General features: G+C 36.9%; 1 protein-coding gene across 1 annotated transcript; it reads right to left on the minus strand.

Moving 5' to 3' along the window:
- Positions 1–6,344: 6,344 nt before the first annotated feature.
- Positions 6,345–6,896, minus strand: LOC103273111 (peptidyl-prolyl cis-trans isomerase A-like). The gene has a single exon (XM_008070558.1). The coding sequence runs from the start codon at positions 6,894–6,896 to the stop codon at positions 6,345–6,347; it is 552 nt and encodes a 183-aa protein (XP_008068749.1).
- Between the last annotated feature and the right edge of the window lie 17,677 nt (positions 6,897–24,573).

The following is a 24,573-nucleotide window of genomic DNA, read 5'->3' on the forward strand; positions in this document are numbered from 1 at the left end:
ATTCTAATAGGGAATTGACCTTTTTTGAAAAATTTCTAAAGAACTCTCCCTCCTTCTCAAGCCACATTTGCAATCCTGCTGAATGGGTTTTCTTAGATTTTCCTAGTGAACATGAATAAAACCAACAGCCAAAAAAAAAAAAAAAAAAAAATTTCGGAGATGGCTGTATACCAGAACAAATACTGGTTGATATTATTCAAAGATAATGAAATTGTTGGGGTTTATTTCTTCCCAATTTATGTAGGTAATGACTCTGATTTCTTTTGTCAAACTTATGCCAGATGTTAGGAGCATGTATTAGTTCAGAAATCTTGAATCCAGTGTCCTTTTATAAGCTGGACACTTATAAAAACTACGTTTACCCTCTTCATATCCCTTCTGGAGTCCTCCATGGGCATGGCCCCTAAGCTTGTGACTTTTTTTTTGAAAGGATCAGAAATCACTCAGAACTACAATTGCAAATAGAGTGGATAATTGAAATGGATACTTCTTTTTTAGGCTGAAGAATAAAAAGAAAAGCAGAAAAGAAGTAAGGTAGTCAGTGCAAGACATAACTCTAACACAATGAGTTGACTTTGTGTTTGGAGATGTCTTTACTTTCCTGCAGAAGTTATGCTTAAAGTCAGCTTCATGTAATACATATCGGTTGATTTAAAACAGCCAGTAGAATCTCATTCGGCATCAGTCAGGGCTCACTATGTCACAGCAAACTCCACATTTTTTTCCTCTAAGAAAAATGTAAAGAAAGGAATGGCATTAAATGTTTATAAGTATGTGTCTCTTCACTAATGCAATCTCAGAAAAATGTGTAGGTCCTGAGCTCCACCTCTCTTTCACTGGCGAGAGCACAAAAGGAGCCACAGCCACATATTTATGTAAATTCATGGTGATGTGAATGCAAGTGAAGGACATAGGTCTCCCTACTTCCCTACCTGTGTTTGGGACAGCCTGTGAGGGGAACCTCAGTCTTCTTCTACCTTTGAAAAAGCAAAGCACATAAAATGTACATAATTACTAAGGGGCAACATTTTCTGAGTTCTTCAGGCCTTCTTCTCAGCATTTTTCATAGGTCGTCTTTAATCCTTACCACCACCCCATGCTATTACTAATATGAAATGCTCCTATTTTATATCAAACACAGAGATGTTACATTACTTTTCCAAGACCACAGAGCCACACTCAGACTGACTCCAAAGTCGGAAGTCTTTTTTAGGACTGTGTACACTCTACTCTAAAAGGAAGAACTGACTGCCTGTGCTTTTTATGCTTCACTGTTTCCTATGTGAGGTTGGTAATAGTTATCTGCATTCTGTAGCTAGGGCACTAGACATAAGCAAAAGTAAATAACTGGTCACATTTAATCAAGGGCAAACATTAATAATCTTTGATGATTAATTGGATATAGAGTAGGAAGAACTGGGAAGAGACAAATATTGTTCTCGGGTTTCAACCATGCCTAGTTTCACTGAAATGGAGTGAAGAGGATGGTATGAGAAAAAAAAAATTAGTTTTGTTTTAAACATGGAAAGTTTGAAGCAGAATGAAATTTCCACAAGGGAAAGACCTGTCAGAGAAGGGGGCTTCTGCTTCAGAAAAAGGTATAGTGCTGCATTATAAATAAGCAAATTGAAAACTAGATTTGGACAATGCCCAGTCAGGGATTAGAAGGAGAAAAAAGGAGTCATGGGAGCCATTGAAGGGTTATTTCATTTGAGGTTGTCTACTATTCATCAATCAAACTGTGGGTTTCTTTATTCATGCTTTAGAAGAAGAAACCATGGCAATGACAGAAAGAAAATAAACTTTGCAATGCTTCTCCAAAAACATGCTAAATATTATATCAAAATATATAGGTGGAAATGGAGATGGAGGAATAGAAACAGAAATGGATAGTATAAATATACAGATATTTAGAAATAGATATGGATAGAGGGGTCAGGAGTTATGTTTTGTTTAACATAGAGCCCAAAGGTTTAACCTTTTTTTAACCAAATCCAAGCTACATCTCTATTACTTTAAAAATGCTGCCTCAAAACTTGCTATAAAAAAGCACCTTGCCATATAACGTCTTATTTTTCCAGTCTATGTGCCACTTATTTGAACATTTAAGGTCATATGATTTAGTTTAATTTAGTATTTTGGATCAATATTCTCTCATCATCTGAATTAAAAATAAGATTTATGTCTTATATTTCTTCCATACAATTATTGCACAGTGATGAATTGATAGTAGAAGCACAATTATTCATTCAAATAACATTTTTATTAGAAACTTTTTTGTGCCTGGCAGAAAAGTAAATACATTTTTTTAAAAAAGCTATTACATCCAGTCACAAAAGATCACATATTGTATGATTTTCTTTATATGAAATATCCAGACTTGGCAAATCTAAAGAGATAGAAAGTAAATCAGTAATTGCCAAGGGTTTGGGGAGGGGTGATATGAGTTTTGGTGAGATGATAGCTAAAAGGTATAAGATTTCTTTCTGGAGTAGTGAAAATGTTCTAAAATTGATTATGTTGATGGCTGTACAATTCTGTGGATATATCAAAAACCATTGAATTGTACACTTTATTGAATGAAGAGTCTGGTATGTGAATTGTACCTCAATAAAACTGTTACCAAAAAAATAGTTGCATAGTTTATTTTGTCTTGAGGAAAACTTTACATTCAAGCACAATAAATGTGGAAACCACCATATAGTAGTATGGTATACATGGAGGTAAGTGCAAATAATTTTGGATGCAAAGAAGAAGAGAATGTTATTTTGTACAACAGTATGAAGGGAGCTCAATGGGTATTTAATTGATTGATTGATTAATAACTGGCTGTGCCTACTGCTCTTAGCACCATATTGCCTCTAGCCTTGACAGCTATCAGCTTTCTCAGAGTGGGATGTTAATTCACGAATTCAAGGCCTGGTCACGAAAAGGAACATGCCCCCTAGCCACTTGGAGCTCTCTGAAACATTTGCTTTACATTCAGATGGAAAGCCAGAAGAACAGGAAATCAAGCTCTGACATGTGGGCATTTGGTCCAGTGGCCAAAGCTTTCTTTCCTTCGAAGATTAATGAAGCACAAAGATGCCAGCTCTTTCCTTTCAACTCCCCACAATAATCGGTTCTCAGCAGCCTGCCAGTTTAATATTACTTCACTTCAATGCTCAGGAATGGTCCCATTTGGAAAGGGCCAGGAAAATTTGGTCCAAGAGTTTTTATGAAGAACAGCTTAACAACCCCTCTAGAACATTCCATAAGCAATATTACAAGCTTTCCTTTCTTTTTTATATCTAGAGATGGGGAAAAGAGTAGGGGGGCATTGTAATCATGAGTCAAATTTCAAAGTCAATAAGTTGAACCACTGCTAGGCCCTGGGTATTTTCTAAATTAATTGACCATCAAATTCTTACCCTCTACATCTGCATTACATTAGGAATCATAAAACTATTTGGGGTTTTTTGCTACTTAAATCAAAGATTGCATGGGCATAATGCTTTGAGAGGGCCTGTTCCTTTTCAAGAAATATTTTGAATTCATAAAAAGAAACAAGATTATCTTTTGTGTTTATGCATTGCTATTCCTCCTCTAAAGAGCTCATATGACTTTGTGTTGTCTTGTCAGTCTTGATAAGGGAAAATGGAGACAGACTTCTGTGTCAGCTGCTGACTCTGAAGGAAAACTTGGACTTCCTGCTAGGCCCTTTGGTGCTTGCCAACTATTGCATTTGGTTGAATTTTGTGAGTTGTGCATTCCTTCATTCCACTTATTAATTAATTCATTTATTAATCTGACAAATACATACATAGCATGCTAGATAGATGCTGGAGACACCAAGAGAAGAGAAAAATGAGCCTCTAGCCTCAGAATGTGTATAGGCTAGTGCAAGAAACAGACAACCTAAAAGTAAATAAAATATAGGAGAAATAAATGCAGTGCTGTGATGGCAAATGAAATGGGGTAATGTTATCTGCTTTACATTGAATAATTCCAAACCCTCTGGGAGGAGGTAGAAATTGAAAAGAAATAAAAGTAGAAATCAGCCACACAGGGAAAAAGTTCAGGGAAATGTGTTCCAGGCATGAGGAACGGATAGTGCCAAGTCCCTGATGCAGGGAAGAGTTCAACTGTTTTAGAAACATACAGAAGGGTAGTGTGGCCTGATAGATCGTGTGAGGAAGAGTGGCAAAACAGGAATATGTGTAGTGCCTTGCATGTGGTGGATACAGTGCTGTACACTGACAAGATGATATGGTTTACTATACTGGTTCAAGCTGTTTGACTATTGACTATTGACTATGGAGTCATACACTCACTTAAGTTGTCCGTGTGCTTTTTCTCACTCCAAATTTGTAAGAGAGACACCGTTACTATCCTGCACATTTTACAAATGAAAAAGAGGAAAGAAGGTTAAGTCCACTGCTTAAAACACACAGCTAATAGTGTAGATCAGAGAACAGAGATTTGAATGCCAACATTTTGATGCTACTGCCCAAGCACTGGACACTCTGCTGTGGTACCACTTGGTTGTTTATTATCACACAGGAAGTAGGCGAAATAGAGGAGTAGGCAGGCAATCAGCATATACAGTCTTGTCTTCAGGAAATTAAAGGATGCTAGCAGAGCATCTGAGCAAGGCTAAGAAGTCAGTATGCCTTGCTGGGAGAACGGATCAAGGGGAGAGAATGAGGTGGGGCCCCTGTTCCAAAAGGGAGACCAGAGGCTTTTAAAGCGCGTCAAGTTGTTCGGAGAACTCTAGTAGTTCTGCACAACTGAAACACATGGAGTGGGAAGTGGCTGGAGTTTGTAAAGAGATGATGCTGGAGCAGCAGGCAGGTTCAAAGTCATAAAGATCTGCCCTCCTTGCTGATGTCTACTACTACCCACATCACCCCAAGTAACAATATTGTCATCAGTGTCAAAGGCAAAAGCAACATATTTTGCTTTATATTTGGAGGCAGATCAAAGGAAATTGATGGAGAAATATTGTATAATGATGTAATAACAGCTACATTATTACTCTAGCATATCGTACTTTTGTCCAGGCAAAAGATCACAGAATAACCAAGTCTCACTCAAATCTAAGAAGCCCTCTGCTGACTCTCTAGAGTTAGACGGGCTAATTCAAGTTATGCAATTCTGAGAAACAAATAAAATGCAAGGCTATCCCTGAAGCTGCTTCCTTGAGTTCAGAGGTCTGTAGTTTGAGTTCTTGGGGAAACTGCCTTTTTTCCAAAGATAACGCTAAATTTAGCTCTAGGCCAGCATATGTGAAGGAAAGTAAGAAGCTAAAAGGTCAAGGAAGGAAATGTCAAGTTGGAAACGCCTTGGAAAGTTCTTGGAGTCATGCTCTCTCTTTATTGTAATAGAAGCCTATGGCTATTTTCTCTTTTTTCTTCACTGAGCTCTGGTTTGGTCCCAGGAACACGCCTTTTAGAGATAGGCTGGGCCAGTAAGCCCGGCTCTAACAATGACTTCCTCTGTATAATACATTCCAACCACACGATCAAGGCCACATCTAGGGACTCAGGGAACCCCATGCAGCAGATCTTCAGTGGGTGTTGCAAAAGATTCTGTAGCCATCTTGAATTAAACCATTATGAGATAACAGATAGAGCAAACAACCTCAGATGGTGGTTTATTCTCTTATTCAGATCTCATATATTTAAAGAAAAATTTTTTTCTCTTTCCTGAAGTAAAATATGTTTATCACTGAAAATTTGGAAATTATAGAAAGATAAAGAAGAACAAAGAAAAATCACTCATCATCCTATTATATTTTTATTATTTGAGCTAAACTCTTCAGCTATTTTTATCTGACTATAAAATTCTGTTTTTAGATAAACACATACTTGTAAAGCATATATAAGCATATATACAGATAAGTATACACATAAATATGTTATTACAAAAAATTATATGACAGAAAGTGGATCACATTGCATATATGATATTCATTTGGCACTTATCTATTATGGATTTATATATTTTCTTAATTATTTATAAGGGTTCTATATGAAGAAGTCTAATTCTTTGTTAGTTGTATATGCTACAAACATTTTCCTGATTTTTAATTTGCCTTTTATGATTAATCCATTTTTACATGCAAATGGTTTTAATTTTTGTGTAGCCAATCAATTATATTTTCTTTTTTTGTTGTTATTTAGTTTTTATTTCTCTGCAATCCAACTAGACTTGGAAGGGAATAAGGAAAATATGGAACCCAAAGAATTATAGCGAGAGCACAAAGATTATAGGGATACTGCGAGCAAATGGGATGGAGGGGGTGCTCTCCTAAGCTACAGAAAGATTGATCTGGTAGTTTAAGATAAAGCAAGTCAAATTTATTAGAGTTGTCCACAGTCAGCAATGGTGATCTTCTTGCTGGTTTTGTCATTCTTGGACCCAAAGCCCTCCGTAGCTTGCACAGCATTCATGCCCTCTTTCACCTTGCCAAAAACCACATGCTTGCCAACCAACCATTCAGTCTTAGTAGTGCAGATGAAAAACTGGGAACCGTTTGTGTTGGGTTCAGCATCTGCCATGGATAAGATGTCAGGACCTGTATGCTTCAAGATGAAGTTCTCATCATCAAATTTCTCCCCATAGATGGATTTGCCGCCAGTGCCATTATGGCTTGTAAAGTCACAACCCTGGCACATAAACCCTGGAATAATTCTGTGAACGCAGGAACCCTTATAACCGAATCCTTTCTCTTCAGTGCTCAGAGCATGAAAGTTTTCTGCTGTCTTTGGAACTTTGTCTGCAAACAGCTCAAAGGAGACGGGGCCCAAGGGCTCACCGTTGACGGCGATGTCGAAGAACATAGTGGGGTTGACTATGGCTGATGGGAAAAGGCTCAAGGTGGTGGCATCTGCAAAGCCCATTATATTTTCCATTATGATTGATGCCATTGATATTATCCTTAGAATACTTATGCCCACCCCAAAATTATGTAAATAATCACCTGTCTTTTCTTATAAAATTTTTATGGCTTTCTTTTCTGAATATAAATCCTTAATGCTTCTGGAATTTATGGTGGTAAAGGGTGTGAAGAGGGATCTAGCTTGGTATTTTTCAAATTGGTATAAGTAAATTACTTCAATATCATTTATTAGTAAATCCATCCTTTCTCCCATTGAATTAAAATGTTGCTTTCATTATGTAATAATTTCCATGTGCTGATAATACATTTCTCGACTTCATATGCAGTTCCATTGATCAATTCATCTGTACCACACTGTATCTCACTATTTTAATATACGATACATTTTTTTAACTGACAAGGAAAACCTCCCTTCATTGCTCTTTGTTTGTTTTAGTTATTTCTAAGTGTTCTTTTGTTTCAAATTAACTTAAGAATTATATTGGGAATTTCAAGTAAAATACTCTTGAAAGAACTTCTGGAAATGAATGGAATCAGAGCTGGAGGCAGAAATAGCTTTGGGACCCTGTGTTTGTCCTCTCTCTTCTCCTCTCCTCTCCTCTCTTTCTCTCTCGCCCTTATCACCACCTCTCTGATTTTCCTTCACTATGGGCTCCCACCTTCCCTTCTTGCAGCAGCTGACCATAGCTGTCCTGGTCCCATTGCATTTTTATTCCTTTACTGCAGACCCTATGGTCAACTGGTTTAATTTCATAGCATTTCTCAATTGTCCTTCTAACAAGTCAGCACATCTCTTTGAACCAGGACATAGGTCACTAGCCAGTAGCTGTATTAGCTGTATTGCCTCCCTTTGTATCAGGTTCCTTCCCCACTTTGAATCAGTGAGGCTGAAGGGTGGAAGATCAGAGAGTTACCTATGGTAAAGCATGGCAATCTAAATACTAGGGGCTATGGTGGGATAGATTTTCTTAGACAGGTATGTATACAGTGCAGACATTTAGACAGTTGGCTCACCTAGATCATAAATGTAAGCAGAATAAATGGTATATAAACCTATATTTTAGTATAACTTTAATTTTTGATATATATATTTCAGTTTATATATATGCAATTATAATGGCATTTATTGAGTTCTTATATTAAGTTAAACACATTGCTAAGTTCTTCATAACCTTTCTCTCATTAAATTGTTTTCAGTCACAAGATAAATATTACTCTCACCATTTTACAGCTGAAACAACTGAAGCTCAGACAAACTAAATCAAACTTACTCAAACTCACAAGGTTAATGTCAAAGTCAGAAATGGAATCAAACTCACTTTGTCTCCGAAGTCCAAACTTTTCACTATTATACATCTTTAGAAGAAATAGAAGGGATTACAAGAAGTACTGAGGAGATTTTCCTGTGGCCAATATGATTATAAATGATAGAATTTTCATAAGAGAGAATCTAGTGTTTATGAGTGTAGGCTTCAGAATTTGACTTGCAGTATTTAAATCCTAGCACTGCTGTTTACTTGCTGTGTGTTTTGGGCAAGTCACTTAACTTCTTTAAGCTTTACTTCCTTAATATTTGCCCAAATTTCTCAAGGAGCATATATTTCACCTTTTCTTAAGTGGAAGATGAGGGTGGGGGTTGTTTATTTTTTATCTTTAATAGTAAATACATATATTTAAAATAGTAATGTCAAATTATATTAAGCGATTTCCCAATTTCTCCGATAACTAATGACATGGATGTTTAAGAACACTAACAAAATTTTTAATTATAGTTGAAAAAAAAGGCAAAAGGAAAAGTTTCAAGGGCAGATCTTTTTACTTTCTGGGCAAACTTAACAGAGCCAGATGAAAACCTAGATTCTCTCTTATGAAAAAATGCTTCTACTGGTACTCCTTGAATGCTGACTACCATTCTATTTTCTCTAAATGTTCTCTATGACAGAGTTTATCAGAGTGAATTCTTTATGCAAAATGTAGATTCTTGAGCAACAACTCTCCTCTACTAAATCAGAATCTCAGGGAATGGGTTCCAGAAACCTTTTTTTTTTTTTTTAACTCATGCTCTGATGACTCTTATGCATGATGACATTTGTAAATCACAACTCTAAGACACCTGAAATGGATGAAAGGAAAGGGGAGATGGATTCTAAGCTCAGTTCTGACTGGAACTAGTTGTGTGTCCTTGAAAAGTCCCTGCAGTTCACTCCATCAGTTTCATGTGTCTCATGATTTTAAAGCCTTCTAGGGTCTCTTCCGAGCACTCTATTCTTTCTTCCCATGTAAAAATGTCTGGCACACAAAATAGTAGGTAAATGCTTCTTGGAGATGGAACTGGAAAGTGCCTGAAAGAAAAGTAGAAATTTATTTGACAAAGATTATCATGTATTCTAGCCAAAAATGAGCATAGCTAACACTGAAGGGGCAATGAGACCACATTCCTGCCCTGCATCATCGACTTCTCCTTGGAAAGTAGTCAAAGGCAAATGATGTGGAAAGACTATTAGCTTAGCTCATTGTGGGTTGCTATAGCAAAATGCCAGGGAATGAGAAATTTATTAAGAGAAGGAGGAGGAGGAAGAAGAAGAAGAAGAGGAAGAAGAAGAAGAAGAAGAGGAAGAGGAAGAAGAAGAAGAGAAGAAGAAGAAGAGGAGGAGGAGGAGGAGGAGGAGGAGGAGTAAGTTATGGAGTCTTAGGAGTCTAAGACCCAGGGGCAAGCATTCGGTGAGATCTTTCTTGCTGCATCATAACATGGTAGAAGGCATCATATGGCAGAAGAGCAAGAGCATGTGTGTCTACTGAGGTATCTTTTCCTCTTTTTATAAAGGCACCAGTCCCATCATGGGAGCTCCACCCTGACGACCTTATCTAATACAATTTGTTCCACTCAACATATGAATTTAGGGCTTCAGTTTCCAACACATAAAATTTAGAGGACTCATTCAAACCATAGCAACTGAGATCAGCTCTTAATGTCAGGATAAAAAGTTTTTATTTTTGTAAGTAGGCAACCAGTGGCCATAAATAGCTGATGAGCAGGGTTATGGTATGATGGAAGGGATGTTTTGTATGTCAGGAAATATAAGAGGCTTGCGGCAGAATAGCCTGTAGGAGGCACCTAGAAAACCCTTGAAAAAAAATGGTAAGAGCATAAATTAGAGTGGTAATGAAATACAAAAAAAGTGATTCAAAAAGAGTTTAAAAACTTCCAGTTTCAACACTGACAGGAGAAGAGCTTAGATATCATCAGTGCCATCTTTACAATAAGAAAAGCTGGACAAACTAAAAATTGGTGACTATAACTTTGGACAGGAAAGAAAATTGAAATAAGTACCTGAAAATACTTTTTTAGAACAAAAGGCTTACTGTAGAAAGTGATAGATTTTCTTCATATTATCATGAATTTAATAATCTCCCATAAAAACTTCCACACAGCTTTTAGAGAAACTTAATATGCTGATCTTGCTTACTTTATGGAATAAAGTCATAAGAAAAGCCAAAAAAAAAATTTAAATGAAGGTAAGTAGGCTAACGGAAGAACTCTTACCAGATTTTTAGTTGCATTATTAATTTCGGTTTTTAAAATAATAAGCAAATTTTAATTAAAAAATTAAAGTATAGATGTTCTTATTTATCCAATATAACAATTAAACCTTTTAGAGACTTAAATGGGACTTTCAAAGAATCTGGTCATGCCTAAAATAGTAAGATGAGATTAGACCACATAAGAAGAAGAGTGAAAGCAAGGTTATGGTTCATTATCCACCTCATCCCGACGCACATAAGTACATGTCAGATGTACTTATTCCTAAAACGAGGTAAGGAGCTATATTATTCAAGATAAAATTCAGTTCTGAGGATAGAACCTTGAGAGCAAAGAAGCTCTGCCTCCAAATATTCTCAGATTTCTTATTCCAGATCATACTTTGTTATCCCTAGATCATAGCCTTCATCCTTTGGATCCAAGATGGCAGCAACCACTTACTCATTAGTAAAAGGCAGGTAGAGACTATGAAGAGGAAGAGGACATAGGTCATGGGCCAACAGCATTAAAGGAAGGTTTCTGAAGGTTGCTTTTCTCTTATATCACATTAGCCAAAACAAAGTCACATGTTTCTACTAGTTGCCAAGGAACACTGGAATTTTGTCTTTTTCTGAGCATCTCAACATTCAGCTAAAATTCTACTACTATAAAAGAAAGACAGCTGGGCTCAGTGGCCCAGCCTGTAATCCCGCGCTTTTGGGATGCTGAGGTGAGTGGATTGCCTGAGTCCAAGGGTTCGAGACCTGCCTGGGCAGTGAGACCTCATCTCTACAATAAATCAAAAAATCAGCCGGGCGTGGTAGCGCATGCCTGTAATTCCGGCTACTGGAAGGCTGAGGCGGAAGGATGGCGGGAGCCCAGCAGTTCGAGGCTACAGTGGCCCGGAGCGGCCACTGCACTCCAGTCTGGGCGACAGAGTGACACTCCAACTCAAAAAAAAAAATAAATAAATAAATAATAAAAGAAACTCATATTAGAAACTAATCAACAGTCTCCACTACAAAAAGAAGGAAATAGAATTTGACAGTGGGAAGCTGAACAGATATTATAGAAATCTGGAATTTGGGAAGTGAAACAATCTCTGAAATGAACACGAATGAGGACATTTTTTGGCTTCCGTGGCATGAGTGATATCACGAAGCAATCCCAACTCTTCTAAAACGCTGCTATCCAGAGTCACAATTTCCTGAAGCATTAATTCATGTTATTTCAGAACCTAAATAATATGAGGATAAAAAAATGAGATTCTTATTTGAGAAACTTTTTTCAAAACAGAAATAATTTATCAAGCTGTAGAATCATGTTGTGTGTAATATTTTAATTTGTTTTAAAGCTTAAACTTTTGATAGTATTATCTGGAGCAAGAACCAATATAGAGTGAGAAATTCCCAAAATAAATAAACACTTTTAAAAACCATTATATTTTAATGTCTGCATAGCATTTTACCATAATTTATTTTACCAAAACCCATTGTTGGATTACCAAATACAGGTAGTTTTGTCTTAACAGGTAAGAAAAACACTATCTTAACCATGAAAATGCCTCCTTTTATCAAAATCAAACAAACAACTGCTCAGCTATTACAGAGCCTATCTAGTTTAAGGCTCTTGCTCTGTTTTCCCAATAGTAATTGTCCTGGTAAACCGTTAATCCCAAATTGCTTTCTTGGCTTTAAAAATTTTTTTCCCTCTTTTGCTTTAATCAGTGCAACCAAAGAAAACCACAAGTAACTTTGACTTTCAGGTATCGAAAGCTGTTTTCCAGCACTGTAACAAATTGAATTGAACGTGTACAACGAAGAATGCAGATTGGTGCAAGGGCAGGTCTGGTGCCCAGATGGCCTATCTAGCCTTTTGTTTTGTTTTTCAATTGAACCAACATATAAAAATCAGGCTATTTCACATAAACATTTAGAGTTCTGGCTTCCCTTAAAATATATGACAGTTATTGGCCTGTATACTCACATGACAACATTGAGTAGGAACTGGTTAGTGGCTATCCTCTTCAGGACACTCAGGCTCAGTGTTAAATCCTTGACTTTGAATCCGAGTGACAGTTGCTGTGAACACACATGGAGTGTCAGTTTTCCCACTAAAGGGAAATTCTCCTCTTTGATCATATCTGTATCAAAATTGGAAAAGTAAAAGACAAACTAAGAGGACCACATACTTCAAGAAAAAATGTCAAAGAATTCATCACTTTGTGGAAATTCAAGGTTCTTAAGTAATTGCCTGTCACATCACCTCTCTCGTGCTATCACCTTTCTGGCCCCAGAAGTCATCTGAGTTTGAAACCCTTGGTATATAGCTTACTCCTAAAATATTTACCCAATGGGAAATCTGACTTGAAGTTTCATCTAGTAAGAAAAACCATCTTTGCAACTTTATCCATCTCATTCTCCATCATAATGTAGCTCTGTCTCTAGGTGACTGTCTTATGCCCCTAGTCATGTTCATGATCCCATTCATTCTCAAAATCTGGGAGCTTTGCTTCCAGTGCTAAGTCCATCTGTTTTTTACATCTCTACTCTTTTTCTGCACAGATCTCATCAGCTATAATGAAAACTGTTACTTCCTTTTATTACTGCTGTTTCTTCCTTTTAGTGTGTGGTCCCTACCTCAATTTTTTTAAATCATTTATGCCATCAGCTACACTTACCTCAAGCCAACTTTGACTCCATGCAGTCTGGAGTCCATTCCAATAACTTTCTTGACAATTCTCTTATCCAGATGATCAATGGTTTCCTTCTAACCATTTCCAGTAACTTTGCTTTCATTGAACTTTCTGAGTCTTTTAGCATTACTCAGTCCCCCCCTCCCTTTTTTTCCCCCAGATCTTACTGCCCCTGGATATCATAATAATATACAAATCCAAATTTTTTCACTCCCCAGCTGTGTGTGACTTTCTTGCTTCTTTATTTTCTCTCTATAAATCTAAATTTTTTTTCTGCAAAGAATTTATTAATATTTACAGCTCTCGTCATTACACATATCTCATATGCCACCAAGATATACATCTTTACAAAATCTCTTACCCAAATGTGTGTACAAGTCTTTTAGATTTTGAGAAGTACTCTTCACTTACAATTAGCTTAATGAGTAGTGTATCCTAGTCCCAACTGCTAATGTTGATATTATTATTACCACCCCCATTTTAGGAACAAACAACTCCAGAGATATTAATATGCATCTGCTAATGAATGATCAGAAGATAGAGTAAATTTCAGCTTCCTGACTGCAGGAATTTAGTGCTGAGGAAGACAGCAGCTGACAACAATGATTGGGCACTATAGTTTAAAAGCAGGAAGTCTATATGGTGATGGAGACAGAGAAGCTTATTCCGGTTCAGATAATCTTAACTTAATAATTAATGACTTTAATAGCTATATTTAGTAATTCCTCCAACCTGTTTCCTTAGTTTTAAAATGAGCAATATAATGATAATTAAATTACTTAAAGCTAGGCTCTGGAACACACTTCTTGCTTGTGCCAGAAGAGGTATATGAGTGTCTCCTACCACTTGTGTTCTTGTTTGCCCTGTCCACACCACTGGGATTTTTTGCCCTCCTTTCCTGTGTCCTCTGTTATCCTATGCAGCCTTGTCCTTCATGTGATTAGAGCGCTAGCATGATCCCTGACACTTACAACTCCTGCTGAGGTCCTGGACAGTACTCCTCTACCCTGGGAGGTGATTGTTCCTCTACTCAGCTGGAACCATGATGAAGTGTCATCTATTTGGGTGGCTATTATTTTTGAGATTCTCCTGCAGCTCTGACTCATCCTCACAGAGAACTTCTTTGGATACTACAATTACTTCCTTGATATTCTTGATTTTACTGACTGTAGTGACCACTTCAGAATTCTTACATTAGAGGGTCCTAGGGTCAGCCTTTTGTTTGAGGGGAGGGCTTTGCCTAGGATTCTTCCTTAAAACTGCCATATGGGACCATTGCCTTGCTGAGCTATGATGTGGCCATGTGCTGTTTGAGCGATGGCCAGGCCAGGTTTTCTGAAGCTTTGGCCCCCTCCTCTACTTTGGGGAGGTGAATCTCCTCTTTCTCTCTTTCTTTAATTTGCTTTCTAAATAAACTATATTTTCTTTCCTTTCCTTTTTTTTTTTTTTTGAGTTGGAGTCTCACTCTGTTGCCCAGACTGGAGTGCAATGGCCACTCCCGGCCACCACAGCCTCGACCTGCTGGGCTCCAGCAATCCTTCTACCTCAGCCTTCCAAGTAGCCAGAATTACAGGCATGCACTACCACACCCAGCTGATTTTTTTTTTTTTTTAATTTATTGTAGAGATGAGGTCTCGCTGCCCAGGCAGTTCTCAAACCCGCGGGCTCAGGCAATCCACTCACCTCAGCCTCCCAAAGGCGCAGGATTACAGGTTGAGCCACCGAGCCCGGCATGAACTATATTTTCTAATCTAAAAAAAAAAAGCTGCATATGGACAGCAAGTTCATTAGTTTTACATACGTTCTTTGTTTCTTTGAGATTTGACGGTGTTAAGGAAAACTTGCTTCCAAGCCACTGTGAAGCACCAACTTTCATTTTGAGAGTCATTTGTACTGCTGGTCATATCTTTTTTAGGAAAGTTGCACAGCCTTATGATTGGGTTGTACCTCCCAATCCTGACTCTGGTTTGTCCACCTTATTCCCTTCTCCTAAAACCATTTGTTGATGGTGTCACAGCACTTACTCACTCTCCTGAGATATGGCACATTCTTCTAAAAATTATCTTGTTCTCCCATCCAAAGTCATCTGTTTGTTACTAACATGACTATCTTGTTAGCTACACTGGCTTTTCCTTTTCTTTCACCAAATAGGTCAAGCCATTCCGTAAAACTAGTAGAATATTGTAATCCATTTAGACCATGGGATCAGTAATGGTGATCCCTTTTTAATTTCTGATATTAGTAACGTGTATTTTCTTTTTTTATTCTTGGTTGGCCTGACTAGAGTTTCTTCATTTTTATGGATTTTTCAAAGAACCAGCTTTTGGTTTCATAGATTTTTCTCTATTATTTTCCTTTTTTCAGTGTTACTGATTTCTGATCTAATAATCTTCAGTATATCTTTCTTTCTGTTTACTTTAAGCTTAAATCACTCTTCTTTGCCTAGACTCCTATGGATAATTAGATTTTTTTATTTTTAATCTTTCTTCTTTTCTAATATATGTATTTAATGTTATAAATTTCCCTCTAAGTTTTGCTGCATGCTACAAGTTTTGATAGGTTACATTTTCATGTTTTTGGTTAAAAATATTTTTTAAAAACCTTTATATAGAGACTTCTTCTTTGATGCATATATTATTTAGAAGTCATGTTGCCTAACCTCCAAAACTTTGAGTATTTTCCTGCCATCTTTCTGTTAGTGAGTTCTAGTTCAAGTCCATTGTGGTCTGAGAATATACTTTATGTGACTTCTATTCTTCCAAATTTGGTAAGGTTTGCTTTATGGCCCAGAATTTCGCTATTTTAGGGAATGTTCTATGTGAGCTAGAGCAATGTGTACTCTGTTGTTTAGGGATGGGATAGTCTATAAATGTTCATTATACAAATTTGATGATAGTGCTTTCACTATTATTTCTCATTAGGTTAATACCTGAATATTTTTATAAATTTTGCTGCAACTTATCATTTGGTATTTTGATTTTTAATGTATCATATATACTGAATATTTAAATAAAAAAGATTGTGTTATAAACTTATAAATATTATTTTATCTTATTTATTTATTTTTTTAAAGCAGGATTTATTGATAGGACAGAAAAACTCCCAGCACAGGAGGGGACCCGAGGGGGTTGCCCAACTTATAAATTTTTAAAAAATCATTGCAATTGTCAGAAATAAAACTTGTAGTGCAAATGTTTCAGTAATTTTGTATATGATAAAAACTTAAAAATAAGAATGATTTACTTAATACAGAGTGAAACCATACCCATGTGTATTTTGAAGGCTTTGTCCTACTTTAATAGGAATGCACCTCTTGATATCAAATTACTGATATTGAAACCTTGACATTTCCATTTCTCTTTTACAAAATTGGGAAAGACTTATAAAAAGAATGCTTATAATTATTGAGTTCATTCCTCTCATTTTAGGCAGTATGAAATAAGCCAAGAAAGATAAAGTGGTTTGGCTGAGGTGACACAGCTTTTTTTTTTTTTGGAGTTGGAGTCTCACTCTTGTCACCCAGGCTGGAGTGCAATGGCATGCTCATGGCCATTGCAGCCTCTACCTGCTGGGCTTAGGCGATCTTTTCGCCTCAGCCTTCCAAGTAGCTGGAACTGCGAACGCACGCCACCATGCTCAGCTAGTTTTTGTGATTTATTGTGGAGACGAGGTCTCACTAATTTGTCCAGGCTGGTCTTGATACCCTAGGCTCAGGCAATCCTCTCTCCTCGGTCTCCCAAAATGCTGGGATTACAGGCTGCACCACCGCGTCCCGTCTTTTTTTTTTTTAATGAGTACAATAAGAGTAGAATAGAAAAAAGAAAAGTGGTTTATTGTTTAACAAACATGGGTTTGAACTTTGTGCTTCTCACATACAAACGGAATAACTGTGGCCTTTCTGCATCTCAATAAAAAGTCGTGAACCATAACATCAAACTTGCAGAGCTGTTGTAAGAATTAAGTAACAAACTTCATTAAAAACACAGCCCAGCCGGGTTCGGTGGCTCAGCCTGTAATCCCACGCCTTTGGACGGCTGAGGTGAGTGGATTGCCTGAGCCCGCGGGTTCGAGACCCGCCTGGGCAGCAAGACCTCATCTCTACAATAAAAAAATAAAAAAATCAGCCGGGCGTGGTAGCACATGCCTGTAATTCTGGCTACTTGGAAGGCTGAGGCGGAAAGATTGCCGGAGCCCAGCAGTTCGAGGCTGCGGTGGCCGGGAGCGGCCACTGCACTCCAGTCTGGGCAACAGAGTGAGACTCCAACTCAAAAAAAAAAACAAAAACAAAAAAAACACAGCCCGTGTATAAGCACATGACACTGAAATGTGTTTCAAAAGTGCTCTGTCCTCTTTACATCTGGAGATCGGAGAGCTTCTGCCACCAGATTCAAAAGGAAATTATCCTTGAAACCAAAGTGATTATATTATTCCAACAACTGCAAGGAAAAATTGGAAAATAATCTTCATTCAAAGAATCAGTTGAAATAAGATAGCAAAATTGTCCCATCTATAGTAGAAAGTATTTGAGCCCATATGAATGAAATACATGCTGGCATTCCCACTGGGTTTAGTGCTTGTTTTCAACTGAGAAATCACAAAGTGTCTCCAATATGGGTAGCTTTAGTAACTTGGGTTTGGAGTCATTTTAATATTTAGTAATCATAGATAAGAATTTGTTTTCCTATTTTTTCAACCCAGTCATTACTTTACTTTCAACTTTTATCTATAATGGTTCATCTGCCGATTAGTGTGTTCTCTGTACCCGGTACCACACCATGCAAATCTGTTCTATGATCCTTGTGTTTCTTGCCAGGTGTCCTCTCCTGGAAGGACACTGATACTAGTGCATGCTGAATGAAGAATAGTATCCTGGGAGGCAGTGAGTCAGACACATGCCAGGTCCAGGAAAGTATAGCATCCGGCCAACTCTTAAATAATCACTTCTGACAATCACAGATGGAGTAGAATTTACACACAGGAAATGTCAGTCAGAGAATGTCTCTGTGTAATATCAGGAAGGTTCACTATGCTAACCTAGAGACTTCAAATGTCACTTTTAAAAAGAGGCTGATTATGTTTATGTTTGTTTATGTTGTCCACACGATAATGTTACTTGTCTTTAATTTGTAGTTGTGCCCAATTATTCCTATAATAGTCTTATTTTGCTGGCTAACTATGCACTAAAAAAAAAATCTGCTACTCAAATCCAGAGTATTACAAAACAATGCTTTAAAAAATATTGTTTTTGATATAAAGTCCAGAGATAAATAATTGTTGCAATAGCTTTGTTTTGGAGTTCATTTAACTGGGACTGTCCTGGTACCTGAACAGAAAGAATTAGGTAAGGTAGCTGTGTTCATAATATGCTGTCATAACCCTAGCAAAACAAAATTGCACTGACTTTCAAAAATTCAGGTAATATTTTTACTTCTTTCTACATTAAGTGTAAACTTTTCATATAATTTTTGCCTCGTATCTTATTTAAGAATATTAGTTTTTAGTGTATCATCTGAAAACAGTTTTGTAGCCATACTCACCTCCATCTATGTATCTAAATGTAATGAGTATAAAATAACTGTCAAAATCATAGAGGAAAAGGCTGATACATAATTGCACAAAGAATAAACACTTTTAAGTGCCCAAAACACCACAAGAAAACTTAGAAGTAAAATATAAGATGCAACAAAATCAAAGCTAATATACTTTAAGTATAGAACTAGCAAAGATTCACAAAACTATTGTGAATATACAAGCTATTGTGACCTATATACAAAAAACACCAGTAAAAACTATTTTCCTGAAAGAAAAATGGTCAAAGAATACAAATGGAAAGTTAAAAAAAAATGAAGAAACAGAAGTGAACATTAAGCATAATAATGTTCACATTCAATATTAATTTAATGATGGAGAGCGAGGCAGAAAATAAATCAGATAATTACAAATTAAAACACAATTCTACATCTTATTAGAAGGAAAACTTTAGACAAACAGAATTTAATTGAGCAAAGAGCAATTCAAGAATGAGGCATTCCTCAGAATCAGAAGAACAGAGAATTAACTTCGGCAACTCAGTAGGCATTAAAAAAATGTTAATTTTTTTGTGCAGTTATAGATCAGTCTTTTCCTTTATGATTTCGATAGTGTTTTCGTATTTACTATATGAGGATACAAGAATGGAGGTGCAAAGAAACGAAAGTGAGGTAAAGAAACATCCTGATTGGTAACAGTTCTGGTCTGCCTTACTAGGACACAGTCTGATCAGTTTGCAGCCTATGACTGGCCACAGCTCAGCTGCTATTATTGGCTGAGAGTACACCTAAGTTAGGCTTTCAGTTTGTTTATGTAACACATTTGATGGCAGTTTGTTACATAAGAACTCCAGGTATAGAGGCAGTCACAGGCCAAATTTAGTTTCATTTAAATATCTTATTCGCCAGGCAAATAAAAATTGAAATGTTTGGTAATATCACTTGTTAGTAAGAATGTGGAAAAATGGGATGCGCCATACCTTGCTGGTGGGAGTATAAAGTGGAGAAGATTTTGTCAGTAGCTCATAAAACTAAAATGCACAAATCTTATCACTCAGAGTTTCCATTTTAAGTAACTATCTGAAACTGGCCTTATTTCCCCCATATAACTAATGGTTACAATTTCTTTCCGAATAAATATAGCAGTTGATCCACTTGAAATTTACATTTGTCTTATCTGAATTTCTTTCTCAGGAAACCAGCCATCAGGCCTATAGTATTAAGGACCCGAAACTCACCAGATCACAGCATCCAGACAAGAAGATGCCTCTGTTGGTTACCAACTCCTTTTTCTTATGCCTCCTTACTTCTTGTTTACTACTTCCTCTTTTTTTACCCATCCCTAATTCTTGTTTTCGACATTTCTGCCTTCCTATATAAACCCTGACTTCAGTGGGATAAGGAGACAAATTTGACAGTGAATCTCCTCCTTGCCTCAGTGATTGGTTTTCTCTGTGGTGAGCAACAGAACCTCAGCCAAACCACTGGCATTTAGGTAACATATTCTAAAGAAATATTTTCACACAAATACAGGAGGCTATGTACAAGGATACTCACTAAAGCATTGCTTAAATAGTCAAATCTTAGAAACAGGATATTATATAGCAACTACAGGTTTTAACTAATGATGTACACGTGGAATACTACATAGCAATTTAAATAAATTTTTAAGAGACTACATATATTTACACATATAATGGAAAAATCTAAAAAGCATATTGTTCATTAAGGATGTAAATTACAGAATATGGTTACGGTATTTTGTCATGTATATGGATGTACATTTAAACCACACAATAATATACTACAATATGCTAATTAAAATTCATGATTACGATGGTTATAAATATAAAAGTATGCCTCAATTTTATCTGCAGTGTTTTATTTCTTCTATTAAAAATATAACAATGGAGACAGTAAAAATATCAGAGACTGTCAGGGGTTTGGGGAGATGGAGAGATGAATAGATGGAGCACAGAGGATTTTTAGAGCAACAGAACTGTTATGAATGATACTATAATGGTGGACACATGTCCTTATACATTTGTCCAAATCCACGAAATGAATAACAACAAGAGTAAACCCTAATGTAAACTATAGCCTTTGAGTGATAGTGATGAGTGTCAATGTAGTTTCATCAACTGTGATAAATGTACCACTCTGATAGGAGATGTTGATGATGTGGGAGGGTATGCATGTACAGGGAGCAGGAGGTATAGTAAATCTTCTACATTCGAATGAGCTTTGTTCTGAGAACTTATTTGTAAGTCCAATTTGTTTGTAGGTCCAACAAAATCAGCCTGGGTACCCAATTAATACAATGGGCTGAATAGTACTGCATTGTAATTGGTTTAAGATACTTTTCACACAAATAATACATTTAAAAAACGTACTTACAAAAGCACATCCACTTGTTGAAGACACACTCACATGACAGTGTATACCAGAAACATGAATTAATTTGCACAATTAGACATGCAAACACACATCTGTATCTTTCAAAGTTTGCAACTTGAAGGTTAGTATATAGGGGACTTCCTATACATGGGAAATATGTGTGTGACTTTGTGTACTTTCCACTTAATTTTTCTGTAAACTTAAAACTACTATAAAAAATAAAATATTTTTTAAAAAGAGAGAAAGTGTTATAAAATGTTACAGTTGGGCTGAGCTCAGTGATTCAGCCTATAATCCCAGCACTTTGGGAGGCCTAGGCGAGTGGATTGCCTGAGTTCAAGACCAGCCCAGGCAACTTGGCGAGACCTTGTCTCTACAATAAATTAAAAATTAGCCAGGTGTGGTAGCATGCACCTATAGTTCTGACTATTTGGAAGGCTGAGGTGGGAGGACTGCAGGAGTCCAACAGGTCAAACTTGGGGTAGCCATGAGTGTGCCATTGCACTCCAGCCTGGGCAACAGAGTGAGACTCCAACTCAAAAAAAAAAGTGACAATTATTTCTAGACATAGGAATGATTGTTTTCTTTTCATTTTAAGAGAGTGAAAGAAAATGTTACAAAAAGTGAAGAAAAGTAAATCCGCTAAGTACATAAATAGATAATCTGTGGACAAGAAGTAAAAGTGAAAAAATATTGAACATCAACATTAGTTAAAGAGATGCAAATTGAAACAACAATTGGCACAGATTTTGGATACCATGTATGGCACACAGTGGGTGGGTGTCCTCAGACAAGGCCCCATTTTCATAATACCCTTTTCAACTTCCCCTATGATGGGGGAGCTAGAAGCAGTAGATTGAGAAGAGGAATGAGGGCTAAAAGAACAAAGAGAAATGGAAAAAGAGAATATATGGCTGGGCATGGTGACTCAAGCCTGTAATCTTATCACTTTGGGAGGCTGAGATGAGGGAATTACCTGAGTCCACAGGTTCGAGAACAGTCTGGGCAAATTGGCAAGACCTCGTCTATACAATAAATCAAAAAATTAGACAGGTGTGGTAGCGTGCACCTGTAGTTCTGTCTACTTGGAAGACTGAGGTGGAAGGATTGCCTGAGTCCAGCAGATCGAGGTTGAGGTAGCCTTGAGCATGTCATTGTCTGGGTGACAAGAGTAAGACTCCAACTCAAGAAAAAAGAAGGCGGGGGAATACACCATTGGCCTATAGGGCCACAAGTCAGGTCTGATATCAGGGAGAGGGAAAGTTTTGAATTATATATAAAGTTTTCAACTTTGCTGTAGGACTTTTCTACACCTGAAAGGATGACTTAGTAATTTCAATAAGAATATTCTTAAAACTGAATATGACAGACTCAAGATGATGTCATAAGTTAGGATAAAGAGATTTGATTTCTTATGGTTGAAAGTAGTGACAGAAAAATTGAAACAAAACACCATCTACCAACAAGCTGGATAAGCCAAAGACTAGAAATTCAAGAGGTGAGTCATGCTTTGATAGAGTAACCATCTGGCTGACTTGCTCAGGCCAGTCCCCGATTATGCTTGTTTCTCCAAAGTAATTGACAACACCCCCTTTTATTCTCAGGAGTGTACCAACTTGGATGATGATGAAATTCAGATGGATTAAGTCATTTGTTCAAGGATAATCAGTTAAAAAGTGGCAGCACTGGAATTCAAACCAGGTCTGTCTGGCTCCAGACTCTATTTCCTTTCCACAGCGAGAAATACTAGTAATCTTGACTAGTAGCCTGAATCAGTAAAATTTTGCAATTAAAGTTTAAGAAAAACAAATTATGACTTTTACTCTCAAGACTATGCCATACTTTATAGATAAGCTAATAATTATTGGTACATAGAAGCCTTTGGGGATTGATCTTAATTAATAAGTAACAAGTATATATAATACAAGCAGTTGGTTCTAAAGTGATTGAAATATGTATTTTTAAAGTATATCAAACACTTAAGGTTTACATTTTCCATTTGCCTGTTTTTTCCATTAGTCAAAAAAGGTAAAAGTCTACATTTAAATGGTTATGAATTTCAAATTAGTAGAATTCAGATTAAATTGTTTTTAATGTATATTAATAAAACTAATAAAATAGGATCACTATTCATAAAAACTAAAAATATCAAATGGTAGTTTTAATATTGTGTAAAACTGTAAGAATTATATACCTATCACTTTCTTTTAAATATTAAATGGCAAAATTGTGGGCCTTTTTAAGCAGAGAGAAAATTAAGTGTGTGTTTGCAAATGATTCATCCTTAGGGAAACATTTTGAAATATTAAAAATGTCTAGGAAAACCGCATATAGCTAATTGTGTAAGCTGCGCTTACACATAAGAAACAAGCTTATATGTGAATGCTGATATATGTAATCTCACAGTTTATTCGTGAATATACTTCTATTTTCTTTTCGGTTAGAAGGGCATATTTTGCTAAGCAATGGGGTAATTTTTCAATTTCTGTCTCTCTAAACCATATCTTAGAGTGAATTATCAATAGATTCACATTGATATGGAATGGTAGAATGAATAGAAGTCTTGTGCTTCCTCCTCTCTTCCTTTCCGGCTATGTGACTTTGGGCAAATATTCAACTACTCTAGTTTCAATTTCCTTTCATGTGAAACTGGAATGACATCTACCTCACAATTTTTAATCAGGCCCAAGACTCAAGGTGAACTATTTGTATAACAATCTCTTCAGAAGTACCTTTAGAAATATTATTTCTTCATTTTTCAAAGAACTATAAAAATCTAAGGTATTATTTTTATTGTTGGAATAAACTTCTGTTTTATCTTTAAGCAGCGAAGAACAATTCCTAACGAGGGCTCTAGGAATTCCAAAAGAAGAGGGAAGACAGGCTAGGAGCAATGGGAGGTAGAATTAGAAAGCCTCATGGAGAAATGAATCACCTCTCAACAGATCTCTGCTTTTCAAAATGTGCACGTGTTGGGGTGGATAAATCCTGCGGAAAGCTCACAGTCTGACAAGTTCAACCGCAGTTGCCAGTCTCTGCAGAGTTGCTAACCAAAGCCCTCTTGGGCTTGGGGAAAGAACTCCCGCCTTGGCCCAGATGAACCATGCTCTGCAACTGATCTTCCCCCAAGTCCTTTAATGAAGTTTGACACTTGGCACAGGCGTGGAGCAGAGGCACATGCTCTTAATGAGCTCTCATTCCTAAGAGGATTTGGTATCACAGGAGCATACCTCCTGCAATGTACTTGCTCCAGTTATCTGCCCCCAGTCTCAGGGCAGGGGAGGCTGCAGTTAACTACATGCTGAGATGCCACATCAGGCCACATCTGGCTGGAGACACTGAGTGTCAGCACTCATTGCCAGGTTTCAGCTTGAAGAGAGAACAGTAGAAGTTCAGTACAAAGTTCAAGGAGGCTTCCTAGCTTAAGCACTGTAAGTGTCCTCTGTAGAGGAAGTGCTGGCTGTGCAGGAGGCAAAGCGAACCTATGATGGGCACTAAGTGACATCTATTGTCCAGCCTTCTGGGTCATACCCTAAGTAGTACATAATTG

The sequence above is a fragment of the Carlito syrichta genome, unplaced genomic scaffold (genome assembly GCF_000164805.1).
Source record: "Carlito syrichta isolate Samal-C Ts95f unplaced genomic scaffold, Tarsius_syrichta-2.0.1 Scaffold313563, whole genome shotgun sequence".
Lineage (NCBI taxonomy): Eukaryota > Metazoa > Chordata > Mammalia > Primates > Tarsiidae > Carlito > Carlito syrichta.

Excerpts from the sequence above, each read along its gene's own strand:
- LOC103273111 (XM_008070558.1), bottom strand. The coding sequence starts at position 6,896 with ATGGAAAATATAATGGGCTTTGCAGATGCCACCACCTTGAGCCTTTTC.